A 24,387-nucleotide genomic window follows, 5' to 3' on the forward strand; every position below is an offset into this window, starting at 1 on the left:
ATGTATCTACAAATATATAAATAGTAATCATTAAAGGCACTCAACCCTTTTCTGATTTCACGTATTTGGCGGGCTTTCGATGCAAGCTACGTTTGCGACCTGCCATACGACGATTCCTTTGAGCCTTCTGCTTGGCCTCCACTGCAGCACAAGCCGCTTTGTAGGCAGCCGTTTTTGTTCTCTCAAAGTCCTGCTTGGCATCGGTTAACTGACGATTCAAATTGTCCACACGATTTTTGGCCGCCTCCAGCAATTGTGTTTTCTCGGCCAACTCATTTTGTGCCCCATTGGCCACATTTTCAATGTTGGCTAAATTCGCAGTTGCCGCACTGACCAGATGCTTGAGCTGTGTGAGCTGATTTTGCGCCTCGGTGGCCGCCGCTGTGGCTGCATTCGCATTGTTCTGAGTATTTTGCAATGAGGCAGTGACCTCAACAACAACCGCATCCGCCTCGGAAGCTTCTTGCTGCAGTTGCTCCACGATTTGCTGCTTTCCGGCCAATGCTGCTTCTGCAGCCCTTGCCGATTGGGCTGCTCTCTCCGCGAGTTCAGTCTTAACCTGGGTGGCAGCTGCTTCGGCGGCGGCCATCTGTGCGTCAGAGGCGGCTTTTGCTTCTTGGGCCGCCTTCTGGGCAATATTCGAAGCCTTCGACTTGGGATCGCCTTTGCCCAGCATTCTAGACTCACTGCATGCTTTTTTTCTTGTCATCGCCATCGGCACACTTGCTACCTGAATCCGCATACAAACTGGCCATGGAGTGCTTATCATAGTGAATGCAATCGAATTTCGAAAACAATTCCAGCAATAGAAAAATCGTAAGCAACACTTTTAGGTGATGCATATTCCGAGTAAATTTTCCAGCCTCCCATTTGAAATCATTTCTTTATAGGCATGAAAATCTTTGGCTGCCTTGATCTGTTTAGAAATTGTTTTGCTACATATATCCCTTCTCTTCCATCTACATATATCGAACATATGACATTTCGTTCACTAACTCTTTTTCACTCCATGAAGGTAATCCAAGAGTCTTATTTATGTTAAAAAGACTCAGTATCGCCTTCAGGGGAGAGGCTTATTGGTTCCACAAGTTTGGGTGCTTAGCAAAGCGAATCCATCGAGAGGTATCTTTAGAAAATGTTCCTATTAGTTTCTGTCCCTGGTGCAAACTCCTCTAAAATGGTATTGTTTCTATTACATTTAATTTTAAACACGTATTTTCTATCAATATATGTTGGACAAAATATAACAGAAAATGGAAAATTTAATGCGGTTCCCTTGCCGCAATTTTGTTGTTATCGAGCTGAAAATGTTTTCATAAGATCCTAAAACGAAATTAGACGTAAAATTCTCCCTTCCTCAAAAACAAACCGTTTCAAAACGTTTCTTAAACGAAATCTTCAGAAAATAAAGAAATCAATTCGTATGGTTATATTTCCCTTTCTAAAAAAATATAAGAACATTTTATTCTCTAGCTTATTATTTGTAAAAAGACGATAATCAGTTGCTCCATCTCTGGATTCTTGGCTGATCGTGCAACTGCGACTTATCCTGTTGCTGACTCTGTCGTCGATTCCTTTGAGCCTTCTGTTTGGCCTCCACTGCTGCACAGGCTGCTTTGTATGCAGCCTTTTTCGTTTTCTCGAAATCCTGTCTAGCACCCGTCAATTGGCGCGACACTGCATCAACTCGATTCTTGGCCGCCTCCAGCAATTGTGTCTTCTCGGCCAGCTCCTGTTGTGCTCCGCTTGCCACATTCTCAATGTTACCCACATTGACGGTGGCCGCTACCACCAATTGCTTCAACTGTTCGAGTTGCTTCTGTGCCTCGCCAGCTGCACCAATGGCAGCCGCCGCATTCGCTTGAGTATTTTGCAATGAAGTATTCACTTCTTGGACAACGGCCTCTGCCTCGCGATGCTCCGCTTCCAATTGCTCCATGATCTGTTGCTTGCCAGCTAGGGCTGCTTCAGCAGCTTTAGCTGCTTGTACGGCCTTCTCGGCGAGTTCGATTTTCACCTGGGAGGCGGCTGCTTCAGCAGCAGCCACTTGGGCATCGTTTGCGGCTTTGGCTTCCTGTGCCGCTTTTTGGGCAATATTGGTTGCTTTTGTCTTGGGATCACCTTTGCCAAGTGGATTTTGTCCATTTTGTCCACAGCCTTTGCCTTCATTTGAACAACCTTCTCCGCCGGCACTAGCATCCTTCTTGCCGTCATCGAGCCAAACCACATCAGGATAGTTTTTCACTAAATGACGCTTGCTGTAAGTCTGAAAGAAAATAGTTTTCATGCCAATTGACTCCCGAACTTCACGCTGACCTTTTCCCGCGGTTTTATCAGATAACTCTGGGACACACAGCCAATATTGAGTAGAAGGAATATGCAAATCACATGGAGATCCAACATTTTAGAGAACTTTTCCCCACAACAAATTGGGAAATGTCAGACAGAGCCCATTCGATTTGATATTAAACATTCGAAAAAATGTTTGATCTAATGGAAAATGCGTGTAGACTTTCTAATCATGTGGCTTATAATATTCCCTATTCCCTTGTCATTGCTAGTCGATGGATATTCTGCATCGGGGCCACGGAACAGGCGATGTCTCGCCTTCGAATTTGGCACCGAGATCGGTGAAAGCGGCAGCGAAGAAGGCGGAGACTCCGGTTGTGAGTCCGGTGGGAGTTCAACTCATCAGCAACAGGACCGGCAAAATGAACGCAGTTCCACTGGCCGAATGAAAGGTAACTCCAAACAACGCGCCTCTGGCATTGCTCTGAAAGCTGCACAGGAGGCAAAACAGGCCAATGAGGATATGGTCGGGGCCGTCAAGGCGGCATCAGACAAGATTAAAATCGAGTATGCCGAGAAAGCGGCGGCAGCTGCCAAAGCCGCCGAAGCTGTTCTCGCTGGCAAGGCTCAAGTTCTCGAACAACTGGAGATGGAGGTGAGTTGGCTAACAGAGATTAGATTCAGTTTTTCCCACCCCCCGCCTTATGTGTGGTAGGTTCGCGAAGCTGAAATCGTTGTACAGGAAGAGACACAGGAGCTCTGCGCAGCCGAGGGCAATACACAGTTGGCTCAAAAAGCTCACAGTCAGGCACAGGAGGAGCTAAAACTCCTGTTGGCAGGACTGAAACTGGCTAGGGAAAACTACGACACCTCGGAGCAGGTTTCATCTGTGTGCCAACAATCATTATCGGATAAAACAATTCTTCTGGAAGCCGCACAAAATCGTGTCGGTGTCTTGCTGCGCCAACTGTCCGAGGCACGCAGTGATTACAACAAAACCAAGAAGGCGGCATACAAAGCGTTATGTGCCGCACAAGAGGCCAAGGAGCGTATAGATCGTACGCGACGACAAGCTAACCGTTCAGGACATTTGGTTAATTAATCGGTTCATTAACTTTATTATCCACAAACATATAGATATATATTTTGTAAGCAAATGCAAAACTCAATTTTAATATAATTTATTCTGTAGTTTATTAAACTGTTTTTTCTTTAGGGAATAAAAATATAAAATTCCTTGAGGACATGCAAAAAGTGCACACCGTCTTGAATGGCTGCCAAAAACAAAAAAAAAAAAAACAAAATGCTATGGAACTTTGCCTGTACATTCGCCTGCTATTGTGTGTGTATGTATGGTGTTTGTATATCTATGTGTAGGTGTGTGTGTGGTTGAGTTATATAGAAACTAATAGAGAAAATCAAATTGGTTATCATCTAAGTTTTTTTGACAAATATGGGCTAGAGGCTAACTTAAAATAAATTTTACAACTAGTAGAATACACGGGAGCTGCTCTATAAATAATTACAATTACAATTAAACAAATGTTTACAATCTATATATTGAAAACGGGATGTGTGGGACAAACACAATTTGTTAAATTTAGAACACAACAAGTGTGTTTTTGTGGTAATTATGCATGTATATAAATAAAAGTTACAAATTTACATGGGCACAAGTGAAATTATTTAAAAATCACAAAAATGTATATAGAAGGGACAAAACTAATTAACCACATACAAAGATTTAAAATTACGAATAAAATTGGTTTTTACAATCGAATTGGTGTTGTTGGTTCACATAATAATTTCAATGGTGATGTTTTAGTTGGATATTTGCACATACGCCTGGGGGGTATATGTATGCATGTATGTATGTATATGTATGTATATTATTGGTAGTTAATTCTAATTCTTGTTAACAAACATAAATACTCGATTTTTGCATGTGCCTGCCTGCATGTCTGACTGTCTGTCTGTCTGTCGGTCTATAGCTCTGTCTCTCTGTCCCTGTGCCTCTTTTTGCACAATTCTACATAAAATAGTTACATTCCATTTTATAGTTTGACATCTTTTGTTATGCAACTCAACTTCTGTTAATATATAGTATTAATATATGCAATTTTATTTACAAACTAACACAAGCCCCTGTAAGTAATCGTTTGACTTGACAACGTTTAACTACCGAAAAACAAATTGAAATCTTTTAAGACGTCATACATAGAGCAAGTCGTTAATGATCACGAGTTCCGTTGCTCTAGCTTAGTAGTTTAAACTATGTATGTATGCGCACGCATGCATTTATATACATCTGTTACAAATATGTATATAATATGTAGGTATATACGAGAGATACTTATATATGTATACATGCTTTAGTTGGTAGTTAATACATAAATAGCAATTTGAATGTTTTAAAATTTTAACAATAAATTGCTCTCCCTCTGAATACTGACTTCATCGAGTTTATATATATTTAGGATATTATTGTTGGTAGAGTTTGAATTCTGATTATCCTTCTTGTCATCTCTCTCTTTCTCTCTCTGTCTGTCTCTGTCTCGTCTTCTCTATATCGTATGCATTCGTTGCTTAATACGTCTATATATATATATATATATGGGTTATAATATCAACTTTTCAACTCTTACACCTTCTACTTAATAGGTATTTTGTTTATAAGTATATAAAATGAAAAAGTATCACGATTGACCAAACATAGATCGAAATAACCGTTAACTACAAATGTTTCTCTCTGGATGTACATATTTATCATTGAGTATAGTGGAGAGTAGTGGTAGTGGATTGGGCGCCCAGCACCCAGCCATCCCATTTTTGATGCTTGTCTAGTTTAAGTACTTGCGACAGCGCTTTGATCCGCAAGAGCAGGGTATTTTCTCCTCTTCGAATGGAAACTTGTAATCATAAGTCAGTTCCTCCCCCTGTACAATGCGTCGCAACGCAAAGATTATAATGTGTTTGTGGCCAAGAATGTCGACAACTTTTGAATAGCAATTCGGCTGGAATAATGGAAATGAAAAAACGATTTTTAAGAGCTGCTAGCTATGGAACTGATTGTACCCATTATTTTGCCAACTCACCTCACAGGAGTGATTGATAAAACGTGCCGCATTGCCACGCATTGTGGCATCGACTACCAGATTATCATCAATTTTGAACATATAGCAGCCAATGCCTCGACTATCATAGTAACGCTCTCGTTTGTCTGTTAAAGTGGAGCGTATCAGTTCGCCAGCATATTCAATTACCATTTCACCTACAGACATAAATGGATTTAATTAATTAACCAAATATAACAGATCAATTTGTTTAACTTACCCGCTTCAATATCTTTAGTGCAATAGAGTCCACGTCCATGGATATGTGAGCGGAAAACACCCACATAATCCTTGTAGGTCTCCTTCAGAGTACGATACTTCATGGCCATGGGTAAATTGCTTCCAGTGCCGCGTCTATAATAAAACGTGGTATTATTGGAGGGATGAGTTTTAATCACATGTAGCTGAAATTGACTTACCTGGGCACTAGCTCATTGTCCGAGGGTTGTACAAACACCTGAATCGGTTGCTTTCTATGCCTAGAGGCCAACCAGCTAAACATATCGTATTCGGAACGTGTAGCATACGGTTCACATCGGGCACAATCGTAGGCATTCTCCTGCAAGTCATCCTGATCGGAGCCGTAGTCGAGCAATGGCTGATTATCGATGCCTGAAGACGTTGATCCAGCTCCAGTGCAACCCAAATTACCCGAACTGGCTGCCGTTGAGACATTACCGTTGCGTTTGTGATACTTAGGCGTATACTTCGAACACTTCTCAACGCCAGGCAACTGCTCGATTAGATATTTCAGGGCATTTGTCTTTAGGCCAATCATTTGAATGCCTCCCATATCGGCCAATGGACCCTCTGGCAGTTGTGTGAGCCCATGGGCCCGTCGAGCCACCTGTACTGCCTCAAACACCTTCTCCCAAATCTCAGCTATTGAACTAGACTTGTAGGTAAATCCATCCTCACTTTGTATCTCGTACAACAGGTGTGGTCCACTGATTTTTTTCGGTTCACGAATTGGCGGTGGTGGTTCTGGTGCCTCTGCGGTTGGTTGCTCATCCAGTTGGCTTTGCGCTGACTGCTTACCGGGTAGTGGCGGCTCCTTCTTTTTTAATTCAAGCTCAACGCCATTCTGCAGCTGTTTCAATTCAAGGACATGGGCTTCTGCCATTTCATTAATATAACTGGCAGCAGCTTCGACAGCGGCCGTCTCCTCGGCTGTAGCCTCAAAGGCATCGTTGGGTATTGCCGCCGCCTCCGTTGACGATGAGGATGATGATGACGCAGCAGCTGCTGCTGCTGTGGTGGCCAAAACATCTTCAACCATTTGTTGATAGCCAGCCGAGGATTCCACTTCCGCTGTTGTTGCAGTAGCTATGGAATCGGCACAGTCATCGTTCGTGAGATTGTCCAGTATCTTACTTATCTTTTCCTTTACAGCGGGCTCCTCACAGTCGGACATATCATGATCTTGGCAAGCAGAAGTGGCCATTTTAAGACTAAAGCCGTCATCATCGTCGTCGTCATCAACAACCCTTTCGATATCATCAGCGGCTTTTAGAGAGGCAAAGTGTTCATTGGTTTCCATGGGCAAAGGTTCGGTTTCCATTTGAAAACCATGCTTCTCCATTAAATACCCATTGTCAACAACATTCAGATGCGTCTGGGATTGTTGTTGGGCTTGAAGCAAGAGTTCGTTACATTTGTCGTCCGGAAGTTGTTGCACTGGCGGCTGTTTCTCATAGAACGTCTCTGTGATGATTTGATCTTGAGGGTGTTGCAAGATTGTGTTTATTGCCGTAATTGTGCTTGGCGGTACTACTATGTGATTTTGTGTGATCTCCGTTTCTGTCATCTTTAGCTCTGCTTCATAGACTGTACTCGGAGACGCTTTCGGAGCATAGCACTTGGAAGCGGCACTGGACACGGAAGAGACAATTATCGGTTGTTCTATGGGCTTGGGCGGTGTGGGTGAAGATGGCACCACAGCATCGTTGATTAATGGAACTGGTGGCTCTTGACGCTGTTGCATGGGCAACACACGATTTGTGGGCCGACTGCTCGTGGTAATTGTGGCCGGTTGTTGCTGCAGTGGATTTACAACATTTGTGGGCAGCGAACTGCTAACAAAGTGCTGGACGCGATTGGTCGTATCAGTTGCAGGCTCCTGGGTCTCCAAAGCAAACGTCTGCTGTTGTTGTTGCATATTTTGGATTTGCTGCGGTTCTGGAATAGAAATAACTGGCAACTGTTGCTGCTGCTGATGTTGGGTCTGTTGCTGCGATGGTTGCTGCTGTGGAATTGCTTGTGGTAAGCGCTGCTGGACCAGTTGGCTCACAATTGGAAGGGTGTGAGGATGCGGATGTTGTTGTGGTTGGGACGTTAATGTTGATGCACCGCTACCGACTGGGTTACTTAATTTTGGTATTGGCTTCATTACCTTCGGCTTCACTTCTACCTTGTGTATGGGCCGTATCAGATTCGTCTTCTTTTGCAACGGTTTTGATGCAATGCTCGGCGGTGCTCCACAGTTAGAACCGGGAGTGTGTTTGGTCTTTAGTGTGGTCGTGCCTCCGCCCACTGTTTGCCTCAGATTGGCATTGTTTTGCTTAACCTGGGCATGGTGAGAGGTGACTATGCTAGTGGGCAGCACCTTGTTAACCACCTGTGGTTGCATCATCTTGTTAAGCCCCACCATGGACGTGGATCCCGCAGCGACAATTCCAGAAGCAGCTGTCTTTCTTCTCATTTGGGTCACTGGTGGTATTTTGGCTGTGACCACCAGAGGTGAGCTAGTGGCAAAGTCTGCCATTGATGTTGTTGCTGTGGCAGATGTTGGCACCGTTTGGAACTGGAAATTTGCATTCTGCAGCAATTGTGTTGTCGTTGTGGCCTCTTCCTGTGTATGTTGCTGTTGCTGTTGCTGCTGTTGCTGCAGGACACTGGCAGCATTCAAAAATGTGCCCGCAGTACCATCAGCACCCGGATTGTTGAGCACCACATAGCCAGCGGGAAGATCGACAATTGGTTCAATTTTACTAGCCTGAAACACTTGGGTTGTGGTGGCCGAGAAACTGGCATTTTGACTCAATACTCCAGGCATGGCAGTGGAGACAAATTGTTGCGACGACATCACCGTATTCTGGACAATCGTTTCCAGACCATAGTACATGGGTTGGGTGGCCAAAATGACTTGGGGCGTTGCTGTGGCGAATTCCAAGCCAGTTGCTCCTCCTGCCCCCGTTCCGCCCAAAATGAGTGGCTGCTGGCTTGAGGTATGCCCTTGCGACCCATCCCCACCAGTTCCACCCGCTGCAGTGGTGGCCAGTTGCAAGGTCTGCGGTTGGATAAGTGTTCCAATTACCTGTGGCTGCGCTTGCATTGGAGCAGCAAGCATTTGTAGTCCCGAATTGGTTGGAGCCGTCGTTAGCATTATATTCCCACTGGCATCCGTTTGTAAGAATGTGGCTCCTGCTCCCGGTGCAGCAGTTGTTAAAAACGTGGGCGTGGCTGTCGCCTGCTGATGCTTAAAGTCATTTGTGGTGGGTATCGATATGTATTGCAATGGCTGGGCCTGACTTCCATCGCCAGTCACAAATGAAATGATATTCTGCGGTTGGGTCTGGGGTAGGATCAGCTGCGGCGCCTGCGCCTGTGCATTACTCTGGAAGAGCAACTGCGGTTGCAGCAAACTCTGCCCCAGCAATTGAGTTGTAGTAGCTGTCGCCGTAATTGGCTGCTGCTGTTGCGGATGTGGCTGCTGCTGTGGATGGGGCTGTAGTTTAGCTTGAATCGGTTTCACTTGATGCGCCGACTTCAATTGCTTCTGTTTGGCTGCCGTTGCCTGTTGTCCTGCTTTGGTTGCCACCGTCTTTAATGGTTTCGCCGCTGTCGTCAATGGTAGCATGATTTTCTTGTCCGTGTTGGTGGCTTGCAATGTTTGATAGGTGGCCGCTTGTGGTGCTGCCGATGTATGCGGCAATTGGATAAATTGTTGCGTGCCATCAGGATTTGTGGAAACTGCTATAAGTTGCGGTTGCGTCGATGCTGCTACTGTGGGCTGGGTCAGAGCAAATCCTCCCCCTAGGTTAGCAGCTAAACTCTGCAGAGAATTCGCATACAATTGGAGGTCGTCGTTGCCGGCTGTGGCTGCTGGATTATGATTCGCCTGCGAAAGAAAGAAGCCATTGCCCAGTGACTGCGGCTGCAGTTGCAATGGCTGCAATCCCTGTAGACCGAATTGGCCCAAAGTTCCGAGATTCTGAACCTGTGGATAGGAGGTTGTCTGCAGATAGTTTATTCCACCGCCGTTTCCCAATGTTGCTGCCGCCAGAGCCTGTTTTTGTAGTGCCTCATTAAAGCTTTCGGCACTCAAGTGTGTTACGGATGGAGCATTTGTGGCCTCCGATTCCGATTCACTCGTTGACATGGGCTCACAGGTAGGCAAGTGACGCTGGAAGGATTCGTAGTTGCGGTAAGTGCACTGGCAACGCTCACACTTTACCTGCCCCGTGAACTGGGCAGTCGAGAGGTTACCATCGCCGCCAACAATTCGGAATTCCGTTATGGAATCATCTACACCGTCCATTTGCATGATTCGCAGTTTTGCAGTCTCCTCCCGCGGTTCATTCTTTTCAAAGTAACGCTTTGCTGCACTCCAGGTGAAGTTTTTATTGCTACTGCGTATAGCTGTTGAGCCGGTGGCGGTGGAGGCGGTTTCTGTTGTGCACGTTTCACTCGTAGACTGGCGCCTGGAGACTCCAGCCACAGTAGCCATTTCCTTTTTACTGCGCTGCTGATTACTTAGGCTGAGAAGCATTCCTTCCGCTAGATTCTTGGACAATTTTCGGCGTTTGATGGCAGCAACACTGTTACCATCCAGTTTTGGCCAAGCTCGCGTCTTAAGTACCTGAACTTGATTGGAACTGCGAACCGCTGAGAGCATAGCGTCCTCGACCGGATTACTGGCTGGCCAATAGTTGCCACCTAGGCTGCTAGAGTTACGAGTGTCATCGTCACAAATGCTTACTGGAACTGTCTGATTGTTTGTTTGGCTTGTTTGACTGGGAGCTATTGTTCCATCCTTAGACTGCTCGCTCATGGTGAAAAGTTCCCCCTTGTCCCCGAGGTCCTCGTACATAAAAATATCGAGCATTGAAATACCATCCAGTAGATCATGCGGTAAATCCTCAAATATAGCGTCCTTAATCTCTGGCGGCAAGAGATCGGCATTCTGTTGCGGTTCTTCCTCTGTGTTCTCATCGGTCGGCACATTGGGGAACTCCGCCCAGTCTGTATCAGTCAGGATATCATTCCGCGATAGGCTGTTGTGCCAGCGAGCGATCTTGGCCAACATCATGTTGCTGTTGGTATGGCTATGATCGACTGTGAAATTTCGTCCCACATCTAAACCAATCACAGTAGAGGAATAACTATTCTGTATGGTAGTTCGCACCGTATATTCCACTATTTTCCAGGGCTCTTTGGACGACCAGTAGAGACGACTGCACAGGAAATTAATAGGAATAAGAGCCTCAAACGAGTCGGAGAACCGAGGCACAATAGAGCCAAGTTGCCGCACCTCCAGCGAGCCAATATGAAACTGGACTTTGGCGGGTTCAATGAGCTTCTTACGTTTGCGGTCCAGTTCAACGTAGACGGGACGTGATACCTCGAAATTGGACTCGTAAGTGACACTTGGTGAACCATTTGCCTTCAGCGCATTGCCATTCTTGGCATGGGCAGGACAGTACATGGTCTTGTCGGTGAGAAAAGCGCAATCAATGCTTCTGGCGCACGGATAATGATAATGTTCTCCACAGGATCGAACATTGCAACCAACCGTTGCGCCACGATTGCCACACACCACGCACTTGATCATTCTGCCACGGGCCACTGCACTATGCACATTCTGCAAGGAACCATCGATTTCCTCGAATACCTCAGCCGACCACATGGCACAATTTGTATGTACCCAACAGTCGTGACCGCAATACAGCAGGCGTGCCTCTTCTCCCGACAAGCCCTCGCCACTCTTGCGACAGAAGAGACAAACTCTTGAATCGAGTCGCATTTTAATGCCACAGCTTCCCAGATCATCCACATCGACATCCAGCGGTAAATCCAGTACACCACTGCGAGCAGCACCTTGTGTAATGGTATGCTCTACATAGACGGTTGGAGATTCTTCCTGCAGATCATCATAATTGCCGCCCCCACCGCAGGATTCAAACATATCCTCCTCGAGGGCATCAGTGCAGGCTTTCGTCTCATTTTGGAACCACGGAAACTGTTCACTTAGTAGTTCCTTGTAGGCTATATCCAATTCATCGCACTGGCTCTGCTGTATAACTTGGCTCATGTCATAATTGAACTCTGCCAATGACACATACGTATTGCCAGATATTTTCTGTTTAATATCAACCAAACTAAACGACTGCGATTGGGTAATACTTGGCTGCAGGCAAGAACATGACTTTGACAGGCTGGCTTGGTTATGATGGTTCAGGGTCTTGGAGACATGTTGATCCTTGAACTCGTATACATCGTCGCTATTTTGCGATTCGCCGTCGCTACCAGAAAACTGCAGGGCCTTGGGTTGAAGTTTGCCCTGGCTGCTGTTGTTGCCATTCGCTGCCGCTCCACAAATGCAACGGAGTTTCTTACGTGGACTAAGCTTCAGCAGAGCACACGCTTGTCGCGACTTGCTAAGCAGTTTAAGAACACTATAAAGACTGGATTTAAACTCCTCCATGACCGCTTGACGCCATTCATCCGCCTTCATGTGAGAGCTTTCGTTGCGACGAGCGCACTTCTTACAAATGAACTCAATCGACTCGGGGAGTGTACTTAGCAGGTTATACTGTTCATCGCTAAGACCTTCGCATTTGGAGTGCACCCATTGATTACAATCACCGCATTCCATCATTTTCAGATCAAAATCATTATCGTCGTAGCACTTCTGACAAATAGGACAGTAGTTGCCCTTTTTGCGTAGCTTAAAGCACGCCGTGCACATAGGCAGATTGCCAACAAACTTGGATACTTTGGTGGTCGAGCAAGATTTGCATTTCAGGCAGTTTACACATATTAATGGTCGATCCGCTCCCAGCAGTCGCTTACTAGTGCCAAGGCAGGTAGTATGATAGTTCTTTTGACATTTTTGGCACTTCACCTTTGAGCCGGAGGACATGTTGCAGGTGTAACAAACTGTGCAGCGGGGACACAACCAGTTGAGGCGCTGCGTTAGCTGATTCATTGACGGTGCGCACGTTGATGGATTCACCGAGGTATCCAGTAGACTATTCATCAAAGTGGTGTCTTCAAACGAACTGTGTTTAAGATTGAATTCATCCTGCACACAATACTGATGATATGGCTCACAGCAACAGGCGCAAAATATCAAGGGATCGAGACCTGTAGAACCGCACAGAAAGCAAAGGGCACGTTGGGCTACTGTCTCTGTGACAATAAGGCCAAAACCAGTCTGGCATACCTCAGCCGGATCATAATTTTCCCAAAAGTCAATGGAAATCAATGTCCTCTGACGTGTTACTTCTTTTGACCGTCGACTGGGTGGATTTGCTGTCGATTGGCTTAGCGTGTTGTTGCTATTAAGTTTTTTATTTCCCATTAAACCAAGTGTGGAGACAGAGGTCACAGAGGTTGATGCAGCTGCCGCTGCATTTCGAGTAGTCACCTTGGCTGTGGTCTTTTTGCCTAGTTCGGGTTGAGTATTTACTAAACTTTTGTTATTCGTCTTTGACTCGGTAACTGTTTCTGGGGATGTCGTAGTATTCTTACAACTCGCACAATTGTCGTTCTCATCGGTGATCATTTGAGGAGCAGAAGCAGGAGCAGCTTTAGGGGCTTCCAAAGCAGGAGTTACACCAGCCTGTTGTTCTTGTTCCTGCTGCTGTTGTTGTTCTTCCTCATCTTCACCAAATGTGGCCAGTGGTTGACCCAAAACAATCGATGCACTGCGACATACATGCTTCACACGCGGTCCCTTTAAGTCTATGCGTTGACGCTTGAGATTATCCCCAGAGGGTGCTTGTTCATTCGATTCAATTTGACCAGTTCCTGGTAGGGATGTACTACTTGCCATAGCCGGCAATTGTTCGTCTTTTGGTGAATCTGCAGCAGTTACGATTTCCGTTGAAACCTTTTTAAGTGTGGGACTAAGCGCGGGCTTTTCACTCTCCATATCTTTTGTCGGTTTGTCCTGTTTGGATCTGTGTCGAGTGGTGCTCTTTGCTGTTGTTGTTTCGCTGGTGGTGGAGATTGTTGCATTTGGACTAACGGACTCCGTCGTTGTGGACGCTTTTGGATCCTTTAGGAATAGCGGTTTCTCGAGTATGGCTGGTCGTAGGAGTGGTGAACTACCAAAGGTTACATTGTTTTCTGCCAAAGGATTTGATTTGATATTCAACGATGTTTCCGTACTTGACTTCCATTTGATAGATGTAGATGGAGCGGAAGAGGAGCTAGACGATGGGACGGCTGAGAGAAGTGCAACAGTTGTATCATCTTTAACAGCTGCTTCATTTCTCATTTTGGGCGGCAAAATGACAGTCAGCCGATTCTTTTGAGCTGTTGGCAACTGAAGAGCACCCAGACATTTGTTTAGCCAACATGCCGTACACCGATCCTTGTATAATTTCTTAAAATTCTTCAACTGACTCTTGGTCGAGTTTATGCTACAGCAGCTCCCTCCACCTAGAGAATAATAACAGAATCAATGAAAATGATACTAGACTTGGAGCTAAAAGTCTTACCCTCTGTTTGCTTACACTGCAGCTGTTGCTGATTAACAGGTTGCGCTACCGAACTACTGGATATAGATACCGCCTTCTTGGTCATCTTTGAGATAAACTTGCGACAGACATCACAGACCAAAACGCCATATTTGCGCGATTGTGGCACCTCGTTACTATTGAGCGATGTGGCACATACTGCGCACGATACTGATGCTAGATTATTATTACTATTAGTCGCAGTCGTAGTAGTAGAAGTAGCAGATGCTGTAAGTGAAAAACGATAAATAAATTGATATAAAATGCTACAAATAAACTACACTTACTAGGACTCGAACCAAAGGATGAAATTCCGCCAAATGGTCCCGTTTGATCCATGTGTTGGAATTGTAGTCGTGATTTGCGCATCACAAAGCTACTATTTAGTTTTAAGCTACCAAAACTGGAGAAAGCTACTGTTGTTGAAGTTGATATTGACGAAGATGAAGCAGAAGAAGCAGCCGAAATCAATGGCTTTTCTTTCAAGCTAAAATAATTCTTAGTCTTGGTCTTAGAATTAGCCTCGTTTGGATTCTTTTTACTAACAATACCGCCATCATCAAGTAATCGCTTATTGGGCTTAATTATTCGTGATGAACGTGTTCGCTTGGGTAGAACAAAATGTTTATCCATCACCAGTTGCTTCTCATCGCCAGCCACATGATCCTTTTCGGTGGCAGTTTCAGCACTCTTTTCAGAAGCACTTCCATCATCATTGTCGTTTTCATTCTCCTGGGCATCCCCTTCTGCATCCTCATCATCTTCGATATCCTCATCATCATCATCATTCTTCTGGGATTCCTGTGACTTATTTCTATGAAAAGTCACACCACCCATTTCGATATCCTCATCTTCTAAGGGGGCACCAAAAGCACGAGATAGGCCGGAACCAAAAACATTTGTGCTTGATCCTAAACCAAGCTGCGACTCGCAACTTGTGCCAACATGTGCTGATCGAAATTTAAGCGAGTTTAATTTGTCTATATTGGAGTTCTTGTTGAGTATCTTTGATAAAATCGAGGGACGCACAATACACTCGCTATTCCTAGAGTAGGTCAGCGGTCGATTCAGTGAATCCTTTTTCATAATCGAAACAATTGGCATACGATTATCTGGATTGTAGAAACGTTTCACCACCGACTTATCATCGCTGGTCTCGAGCACGTTTCTAAACGTGACTGTTTTCTTCAGTTTTGTTCCCGTCGTCATACCACTGCTAGGGACCACTGAAGCCCCTCCTCCCCCTCCTGTTGCAGCTGTGGTTGCCGCTTGGCTGGAGTTGGAGCTAGTCGTCGGCGGCAATGTAGAGCCGGTAGCTGCAGTTGTTGCAGCAATCTCTGCGACCCCTTCATTGGGCATTTCACTCAACTTGTTCTGCAATAAGCGTGTGTAAACAAAAGGGTTAGTTAGTTTCGGGCGATCGGGAAATTAGGGAGGGGGAAACTCAAATGATTTGCCCCGGCCGCAACAAATCAATAATTCATGCAACTAACTACAGGCTTGTAAAGACTAAAGCAGACGGTGAGAAGCATGCAAAGTAAAATACATAACATAAGCAGGAGGAACAAGTGCAAGTTTTAGTAGGGGGAAGAAACAAGTTAGCAGGCAGTTAGTATATGTACATATGTACATATATAAAGGGTAAAGACTACCGACACCAACATATTCACTTCGTGCCACCGCACAACAACCCCGTCACCCATCACCAACACCTTCACCATGCAGGGCTCAAGCGCTAAAACGTCATAAAAGCCAATTAAGCAGGTAACCAAACAGGCAATAGGCTGGCTTGAGAGTTGTGCTCTGTCCATTGACTGGGGGTAACCAGGGCGCATAATTTAGGGCCCAACTTGATGGAGTTCTTATTTACATTAGCACAAAAAAAACACACACACTCATATGTATATACGAAACCAGAACCGCCGGCAGAAGGGTTTGGGGTAAGTAAATAACACGCAACACAAAGGCCACCAAAAGAATCAGTGGAGTGGTGGATGGAAGGGGAAAAAAGCAGCTTAACTTATTCATAATAATAATTAAGCGGGTGGAAGAGAATGCGCAAAAGGAAAAAACTTACCATTGCAACATCTTCGCCACTCTCATTCACTCTTTCGTCAATCGCAGCAAAAGGGTTCGCAATGTTGCCGATCGGTGACGCTGGTGCTGGTGCCGGAGATGTGGACACGGGGCAATTAAGTTGCAATTGCTGCTGTTGCTGCTGCTGCTTCAGTCGCGATGTCGAGGGCAACATCACCTCCGCTCTGGCCAGATTCAAGTTTTTAAACTTTTTATTGCCCCCCTTGCGTGCCCGCTGCAGTGCTGCTGCAATGACGGGTATCACACCATTGTTGCTGGAGGATGTTGGTCTTTTTGTCTCACTCCCACTGTCATCGTCATCATCGCCGCCTGCAGCAGTATTAGCAGCACTATCAGCAGCATTATCCTTGATTTCTCCATCTCCTCCATCATCAGTTAGTTGAGCAGAGTTTTGTGTAGCACTCTTTTGATGGCCATTGTCGTTGTTTTTGCTACCGTTTACACCGTTGCTATTCGTAGAACTGCCTCCTCCACTACCCCCTGCTGATGCATCGCCCCCACTGGAGGCACCACCACCGCCAGTAGTGCTTGTGGAGGCACCACCTGTGGGCGCATTATCATCCTCATCGTTATCACAATTGTTGCCCTTCTCCCGCAATCCAGAGTTGGCGGCACTTTGCTCACTACTCTGTTGTTGCTGCTGCTGTTCCCCAGCAGATGATGATGCTGCCGCAGCAGCTGCTGCATTAGCTCCAGCTTCATCCTCCAATTGCAAGACACTTATTCGCTTACGATTAATCGACTTGGATGGTTTCCCCGGAAACTTGGAGCGGCCCATAATATATATACGCACTTGCTGAATGTCTTTTTAATTTTTGCATTTGCGTACCGTTTGCCGTTTGTCTTCGAGTTTGTTTGGTTTTCTTTTTCTTTTTTTTGTAGTTTTTGTTATTCGGCTACAACATTGGCGGCACTTTCCATGCAACAACAACGACGAAGGCTGCCACTCCAACTGCAGGCGAAAATAACATTGTTAACATGAGTCCAAGACAAAAAAAAAGACCGGTATTATAGCAGCAGCTACAACAACAACAAGGCCTGTAACCGAACCGCGCTTGGAATGCGTCAATATTCCTCTCCCCACCTTCATTTCACCCCCTTGCTAACACTATATCTCTCTTACAAAACCCGCCTTGAAGTTTTGTTGCTGTTGTTGTTGTGGTTACCACTCGATGCAATACGAGGCGACGCGTTTCGTTTCAAATCGTTCCCGTAACTTTTTTTCTTTTTTTGGTACTTGGTCGCAGTCGCGCGCGTTCCTCGCTCCTTGCTTTGCAAATTACAACTATTAAGCCGAAGATGACGTCGAAGTTGAAGCGCGCCAGAGACTCAACTCTGAGCCCACGACTTTGTTGACTCTCTTGGACACTCTCGTACGCTCTCTTTGCTCCTGACGACGACGACGACGTGAACAAGGGGCGCGCTAAAAGGTGCAATTGCAGCTGCTTTTGTTGCCACTATTCCTGCTGCTTCGTCTTGCGTGACCACCGGCACACACCACCTTTTCACGCTGCTACCACTAAATGTAGTTTAAAATAAAAAACAACAACAATATAACTGATGCAGCTCCTTATAGCACGCGCTCGCTCCGTCTTCGTCCACAGATTCCTCTTACTCTTTTTGGCTCTCTCTCTCTTTGTCTGTCGGTCTGTCTGTCACTCGTCCCGTAGACGTCGTTCGTTTCAACGTTCGTTCAATCGACGTTTTAAGTGGTTTTTCTACTTCAGACTTGAACTTTTTCTTCGCAGGATTTTCTTGATTCGCATTGTTGTAGCTCCTGCCTTGTTAGTGTTGTTGTTGTTGTTGCTGCTGCTGCTTTTGCTAGAAATTTAAATTCTTACTTCTGTTGTTGTTGTAAGTCCACTACGTTTAAGTGGTGGGTTTTTCCCCTTTATGACTGCCTTTTTATGACGGTTTTTTCTTTCGCGTGTGTGTGTGTGTGTGTATTCCGTCTTATTTTTTTGTCTTTCCTTTCTTCTTTATGGTTTTACGGTGACGGTGACAAGAGTAGGAAAATTCTTTTTTTTGCGCGTTTAGTTTTTCTGCGTTTGGAGTTTTTGCTCGAGGTATTTACAATTTTCCACATTGCTGTACTTTCGGAGAACTTTTTTCCTCTCTCTTAACGGGCGCAACCAGGCTATGCTACATCTTCATAATAATCATGATTATTATCATCATCAACATCGAAGGCATCTGAGCAGCATTGGACTACATCATTGCCAGGCCACCACACACACACAAGAAACACTCACACTCACTTACAATGCGATTTACACTAGGCAGCACAGGCACACACTGTTTTTTTTGCGCATCAAGTTTTTGTTAGCCTGTGTGCGAGGGGGGGGTCGGAGGAAATTGCGAATTTGTCTTGGCTAGAGAAGGCTCTTTGAATCTGGAAAAAGTTATTGAAAAGGGGGGAAAACAAAAAATGAAGAAATTTATTAGTTCGCTTCGGTTGCAGTTGGCAAACAAGTTGAAAGTTGACTACACATACATACATGTGAGGTGGTATTGGTGAGAGTGTTTGGTGAATGAGTGAATGTTGCTTTTGTGGGTGGGTGAGTGTTGGTCTGTATGTAAGAGTGTTTGTCTGTATGTGTGTATGAGTGAATGGGTGAGAGTGGATGTGGAATGTCAAGAGTTGCATGTGACGGTTAGACGCCGTCGACGCCGCCACTGCGTTAGTTAGTTAGGAATGAGATTGAAGAAACACATTAAATTTCAAACTACTGGAACAGAGTTCCTGTTCCCGTTCCTGCTACCTTGCACCTTGACTACAACTAACTACATACTATTGATTGGCTCCGACAGTTTTTGCATGAGTCAGTGCAAAAGCTCTCCTTTTTGTTCTTTTTTTGGTTTTGGTTTTCCAAAAGGTGTTTGTATTTACTTAGCCACCCGACAACTGTAATAGTTAACCCGCTCTAACCAGTTAACTAGCTAGTTAGTCAATCTTGTCAACTGTACTCCAACTATGTATGCTTGTTTTCTTTGTATGTTTATATGTATTTGTGTACGTATTTAGTTAGTTGGCAACACTAGCAAGTCAATTTAGATTTCCCACCACTCATACATATATACATAGTATATCTTAGTGTGTTGACGATTGAGATTTTGAGCGTTGCTAGTTTGTCGATTTTCTTTCAATTTATCTTTTAAGCCACGAACTATGTGGGGGAGGCGGAGGCGGGTGGTAAAAGGTTGTTGGCATGATATAAGCACCAAGTTAAGCTCAATTGAATAACACATTTTACATTAATTGCTTAGACGGACGGTATTGTTGTGAATAATTGATTAAATTACAATCAGAATTATTGCATTGATATTTATAAATACTGAAGTAGATAGGTAATTCGTAATGTCGCCTTTGATTTATCATATACTAAGTTATTTACAGTATGTATGTATGTATGTACAATTTTACTTAGTCTTACAAGCCGCAAGCTTTTTGGCACTTTCAGTTATTTTTTTAATGTAATTTAAAAAAAAAAATTCTTTGGCAAATCAATTATTATAGTAAGTCTTAATGTGTAAGATTTTTTTAAAATGCTTTAAATGTTGGTGTTACTCTTCATGGTGTTATATACATAATATTCTGTAATTTTATAGCCAATTGTTTTAACAAAACGATTGGGGAAGTTTTACATTCCTGACTGCAGGACTTATGGTTGACTTTGCTTGTTCAATTTCTGCTTATAAATTGACTAAAAACCTTTGGTGTAACCTTTCATTTTGACTCAATATTCATTAAAAGTTTGTTTTTACATAGATATTAGCGATTTTGTTTAAAAAAATTAGATGAAATGATATGGTGTTCATGATGTGTTATAAGATCCACTATGGATAATACGTACAAATGTTGCTAAAAATAAAATGTTTTGCATGATATAACAATGCAAAGGTTAATTTTCTCAAGCTCAAAACAATTGTCAACAATTTAAAATACACTCGCGCCCAACACAGACATACACACAAAATCTATGACACACTGACTGACTGGCTGGCTGGTTGACTGACTTGAAAATGCTAAACGACAACCAACTAAGTTGTGTTGACATCAATTAACTAAATCGTTTTAATTATATGCCACACAGTTGCCTGCTTACCGATCGACCCAGCGTACAGCATGAATATTGAAACTAATCAATAACATCTGATCAAAAGATGACAAAATGCGAACGACCATCAAAAGTAAAAGACGTGAGAGGGGAAAAAGTATTTACTAGATGAGTTAATATGATTTTTTGTTAGTTATACATACATATGTACGTCGAAATATAATTATAGAGTTAACTTTACCCTGAACTTTGTTGGTCCTTTGATTAAGGGGAAATCAATTAAATTTCTAAATTCACCAGTTTAGTACTCTATTATTCAGAATGGTGTTATGATTGTGTTTGTTTAACCATTACAAAGTCAAATTAGGTAAATCTAAGATTGAAGTGTTTTAAAAAGTCATTAAAACGGAATTCAATAGTCTTTTAACTTTTTTATTACAGGGTATTTTAAAAAACACGCGAGATGCGTGGAGTACTATCATTAGGGGAGGAGAAGAGTACGAAATTAGTTAATACGACAAATTCGAATGTACAATATGTATCTCTAAAAACCGAAACTGGCCAATTCAACAACATTCGGACCACAGCGAGCCGGCTTCAGCCGAACGGCGGTCAACCGAATGACGACGACGGAGACAACAACATCGACGAGGCCGCCGCACACACACCTTTAATTTAATTGCCATCAATTATGGTAAAAAGATTAAGAAATCAAAACAAGCGCAAAATGAATAAAAAATACATGAATAAGAAGAATGGGCAACAAAATGAAACAGAATACAGACGAGAGTCAGATAAAGAGGGAGATCGAGATGCAGAGAGTGAGAGCCAGAGAGGCGAATCCCCGTACCCGAGTTGCAAATTGCGAGCAATTGAGAAGATTAAAGTCAAGCACAAAGCAGTAACAAAGGGAGGGTGGAAGCCAAGAGAGGGAGCGGAGTGTGGGGGTAGACAGACAGACAGGCCCAGGTAACTACGATTGAAAGCCGAATTGACTGCCGAACGATTAAAAACTGAGCACGACAATCACAACATTTGCACTCACAAATACACAGAAACACATACACGCATATACTCGCCCACTCATACATACACCAAATAGACAACTTATAAACATGACGGACAAGTTGGCCAGCGGGTAGAAACAACTATAGATAAATGTATACAAAATCGAAGTCAACCACAACTAGCTTTGCGACAGCTACATACATAAAATATGTAAATTTGTATAAAATTATGCAAAAAAAAAAAAAAAAACAAACAAACAACAAAAAGGCCAAAAATTAAAATACATGTGCAAGAAACAAACAAGGCAGAGAGACACACACAAACAGACAGACAGTTAGAGAGAGTATGAGAGCCCCAATAAAGGAGCAGCGTAGGAGAGAGAGAGAGAAAGTCAAGTCAAGCAGCTGAAGAAGTTGATGCACAAAAAATAACAGCAGCAACAAATGTGAGCCACTCGGAATCAGAGAAAGAGAGCACCAGAAAGAAGATGCACATAGTGGGGGTGGTAGTGGTGGGGGACAAACAAACTAACGAGTATAAATGTATGTATGTATAAAAGTGAGAACCAGAGAGAGAATGCGGGGGTGTTGCTGTTGTGAGTGCGTATGAATGTGTGTGTGTGCTTATGTGGTGTGTATTTTTGTGAGTGGAAATCAAAACACGCAGCAAAGGTGAAACAAAAATGTGCGCGCCAATACATGTAAGCATGTACATACAAATATATTTGTGTTTGTATACGTGTTGGAGGTGGCAGTTGTGGTGATGGTGGTGGTAATGATGATATGTGTTGGTAACCCAGTTGGCAGCTGCACACAGCCTCAACAAAAACTAATATTTTGCTAAGCTATAGAGAGAGAGAGAAATATAGAGACCTATTAACAATAAAAATTATTTTTGGCAATTTTGCGAGGTGTGTGCCTCAAGTTGTTCAGGTCAGGGAGAAATTACTGCTGCTTGGTCTTATTGTTATTGGGCATTAAGTACGCTCATTAGAGCGTAAATGCATCGCATCGGCGACAAAGAAGTTTGTGCAACGGCATTTGTAATTTGCATACTCTTCCTTAAAAGGCAAGGCAGAATATTTGCCATCTTTGTTGTAATTGGAAAAATTGTATACAAATTATGTTGTTAGGGTAGGGCATTACAAAGTCGTTTATGCTTTATTTATCATAGGAAATTTTCGCATTAGCCTACGGCCCATTGGCTGATGATGTGGATGTTGTGTGTGTGTTTCAGTTTTTTTTTCTTTTGAAAGGCAAAAATTTATAATATGCGCAATTACTCATTTTACGCCTCAATGTTATTTGGCGCGTAGTTTCACTCACACATACAAACGGTCAGGCAGCTAATAACAACAACAACTACTCAAAGATTTGGAATTTGCCTAGTAGATACACAAATATATTTTGTAATTATTCATCAAGATCATCATCATCGTCGTTGTGAGGCGCGGCGCGGCTGCTGCTTTATTGTATAATTTATTAAAAACTGTTCAACAATCAGCTCAATTTTTAGTTATACAAACGGGGCAACACATATAGACAGAAACACACAGACATAGAGAGAGAGAGAGACATAGCACAGACAGGGCTGAGAGAGCAAATGAGCGCACAATTTGATTTAAAATGAGGCGATGACAACAAAAACAATTGCCATTAAACAGTATTTATTGATGCTGTGTGCCCTTGTGTGTGTGTGTGCGAAGTACTTCTATTCAAGGACCCCGACAAAAAGATACTCTGTATAAAATAGTAAATCATTACATTAAATCATTCTATTCAATCCATATGTTTGTATTTCAAATAAATCAGAAGAATGGGATTTCAGATATGCATAGGAAAAACTGCCCATCATGGAAACGTTTACAGCAAATTAAAAACATTATCAACTCTTCATTATGACACGTACAAAGCCACTTTATGATCGACTTGACTTAATACCGATTTAATATATTACGTTGTCAATATACCCTTCCTTTCAAGTTTAAACCTATAATTACTAAGTGTATTAAAAATGGCATTTCAATATAACAGTATTTGTTGTAGATTTGTTGCTGCTGCAGTGGCGGCCTTAATTTGCATTTCACAAAGGTCGGTCGCACCTCGCGGTGGGTCGATGCAAACGAGTGAATGTATCTCGCTACCGTTAACTACTACAAACATACAAAAATCAAATTCATTTTCATACATACGAACATACATACATACATCAACAAATGGTTTTTATTAGTTCCTAGTGGATACAACAATTTCTACCAGTTAATTAGTTGGATTAGTTTCGAAAATCTTATACGAATCGTGTCACAAAATGTATTATAAAAAAAGAATGCATGTGTATTAGAATGGAAAATTGAATTCAAAGGCTACTATACTCGTGGAAATTGACTCGACCGACTGACTCATCGGTGGATCAGACAAACAACAAATTGTCGACGCCTATATCTACATATATCCATTTATCTATCTACGCAGGCTGTACTCGAAACTAATTAGATTTACATCATTTTGTTTAATTACCTTTTGTCTTGAATTATTTAATATTCATTTACACTAAAAAAAATATGAAACTCAAAACCAAGAGCATTTTCTATTAGACACAAGATTCACAATTTTTGCAAATGTATAATTTCTTTCTGGAATTTCGTTTGGTTTGCTCTCTTTGTTTTTGTTATTTTCATTCACTTATTCCTTCTTGCTTTTTGCTTTGACTTTCACATTCGCCGCGCGCCTCTCTCACAAAACAAAAACACAAACTCGCTCTCTTTTATTTCTACGCTCTTTTCTCGCGACCGCGCATGCACATACATATGTTTTGTGTCCAAGTGTATGTGTGTGTATGTATATATTTTACGACGATGAAAAAAAATGATGCCTGCTTCTTCTTCTTTGCTCGAATCAGGTTTTCAACATCGAATTTTCACATTTTTTCACCATTTTCTAATCGAATTTTCATGAAATTCAAACATTTAACACTGCACACAACACTTGTAAACACTTTTCACACAAATTTACCAATTTTTTTCAATATTTTCCACGATTTTTCACTATTTTTTCGCGGACGCGCAACCGCTCACTT

At 43.1% G+C, this 24,387-nt stretch overlaps 4 protein-coding genes across 5 annotated transcripts; 1 reads left to right on the plus strand and 3 right to left on the minus strand.

Annotated features, from left to right (window-relative positions):
* Window positions 1–40: 40 nt before the first annotated feature.
* LOC137582087 (ATP synthase subunit b-like) lies at window positions 41–837 on the minus strand. The gene has a single exon (XM_068296521.1). The coding sequence runs from the start codon at window positions 767–769 to the stop codon at window positions 41–43; it is 729 nt and encodes a 242-aa protein (XP_068152622.1). The 5' UTR covers window positions 770–837.
* A 577-nt stretch (window positions 838–1,414) lies between these two features.
* On the minus strand, window positions 1,415–2,612 carry LOC137582696 (fibrinogen- and Ig-binding protein-like). Its single transcript, XM_068297337.1, has 2 exons — window positions 2,317–2,612; window positions 1,415–2,266 (listed from the first exon to the last, which is right to left on the minus strand). Exons 1-2 carry the CDS (start codon window positions 2,401–2,403, stop codon window positions 1,499–1,501), a joined length of 855 nt encoding a protein of 284 aa, XP_068153438.1. The 5' UTR covers window positions 2,404–2,612; the 3' UTR covers window positions 1,415–1,498.
* LOC137582697 (uncharacterized protein CG45076) lies at window positions 2,467–3,623 on the plus strand. Its single transcript, XM_068297338.1, has 3 exons — window positions 2,467–2,944; window positions 3,005–3,437; window positions 3,506–3,623. Exons 1-2 carry the CDS (start codon window positions 2,501–2,503, stop codon window positions 3,389–3,391), a joined length of 831 nt encoding a protein of 276 aa, XP_068153439.1. The 5' UTR covers window positions 2,467–2,500; the 3' UTR covers window positions 3,392–3,437; window positions 3,506–3,623.
* On the minus strand, window positions 3,459–24,369 carry trx (trithorax). Of its 2 annotated transcripts, XM_068297314.1 has the most exons (9): window positions 23,829–24,369; window positions 18,088–18,638; window positions 16,227–17,198; window positions 14,437–15,523; window positions 14,132–14,377; window positions 5,822–14,072; window positions 5,623–5,756; window positions 5,385–5,560; window positions 3,459–5,303 (listed from the first exon to the last, which is right to left on the minus strand). In XM_068297314.1, exons 3-9 carry the CDS (start codon window positions 17,022–17,024, stop codon window positions 5,130–5,132), a joined length of 10,866 nt encoding a protein of 3,621 aa, XP_068153415.1. In that variant the 5' UTR covers window positions 17,025–17,198; window positions 18,088–18,638; window positions 23,829–24,369; the 3' UTR covers window positions 3,459–5,129. The 2 variants fall into 2 exon arrangements, with proteins under 2 accessions (XP_068153415.1, XP_068153416.1); XM_068297315.1 differs by lacking the exons at window positions 16,227–17,198; window positions 18,088–18,638 and having other exon boundaries at window positions 23,829–24,368.
* Between the last annotated feature and the right edge of the window lie 18 nt (window positions 24,370–24,387).

Source organism: Drosophila tropicalis, unplaced genomic scaffold (assembly GCF_018151085.1).
Source record: "Drosophila tropicalis isolate 14030-0801.00 unplaced genomic scaffold, ASM1815108v1 contig_859, whole genome shotgun sequence".
NCBI lineage: Eukaryota > Metazoa > Arthropoda > Insecta > Diptera > Drosophilidae > Drosophila > Drosophila tropicalis.

Coding starts and splice junctions, on each gene's coding strand:
- LOC137582087 (XM_068296521.1), bottom strand. CDS start 769: ATGATAAGCACTCCATGGCCAGTTTGTATGCGGATTCAGGTAGCAAGT.
- trx (XM_068297314.1), bottom strand. CDS start 17,024: ATGGGCCGCTCCAAGTTTCCGGGGAAACCATCCAAGTCGATTAATCGT. Junction 14,378..14,436: donor ATCCTTTGGTTCGAGTCCTA/GTAAGTGTAGTT, acceptor TTTCACTTACAG/CATCTGCTACTTCTACTACT. Junction 14,073..14,131: donor GCAGTGTAAGCAAACAGAGG/GTAAGACTTTTA, acceptor ATTATTCTCTAG/GTGGAGGGAGCTGCTGTAGC.
- LOC137582696 (XM_068297337.1), bottom strand. CDS start 2,403: ATGTTGGATCTCCATGTGATTTGCATATTCCTTCTACTCAATATTGGC. Junction 2,267..2,316: donor TGATAAAACCGCGGGAAAAG/GTCAGCGTGAAG, acceptor ATTTTCTTTCAG/ACTTACAGCAAGCGTCATTT.
- LOC137582697 (XM_068297338.1), top strand. CDS start 2,501: ATGCGTGTAGACTTTCTAATCATGTGGCTTATAATATTCCCTATTCCC. Junction 2,945..3,004: donor TCGAACAACTGGAGATGGAG/GTGAGTTGGCTA, acceptor TATGTGTGGTAG/GTTCGCGAAGCTGAAATCGT.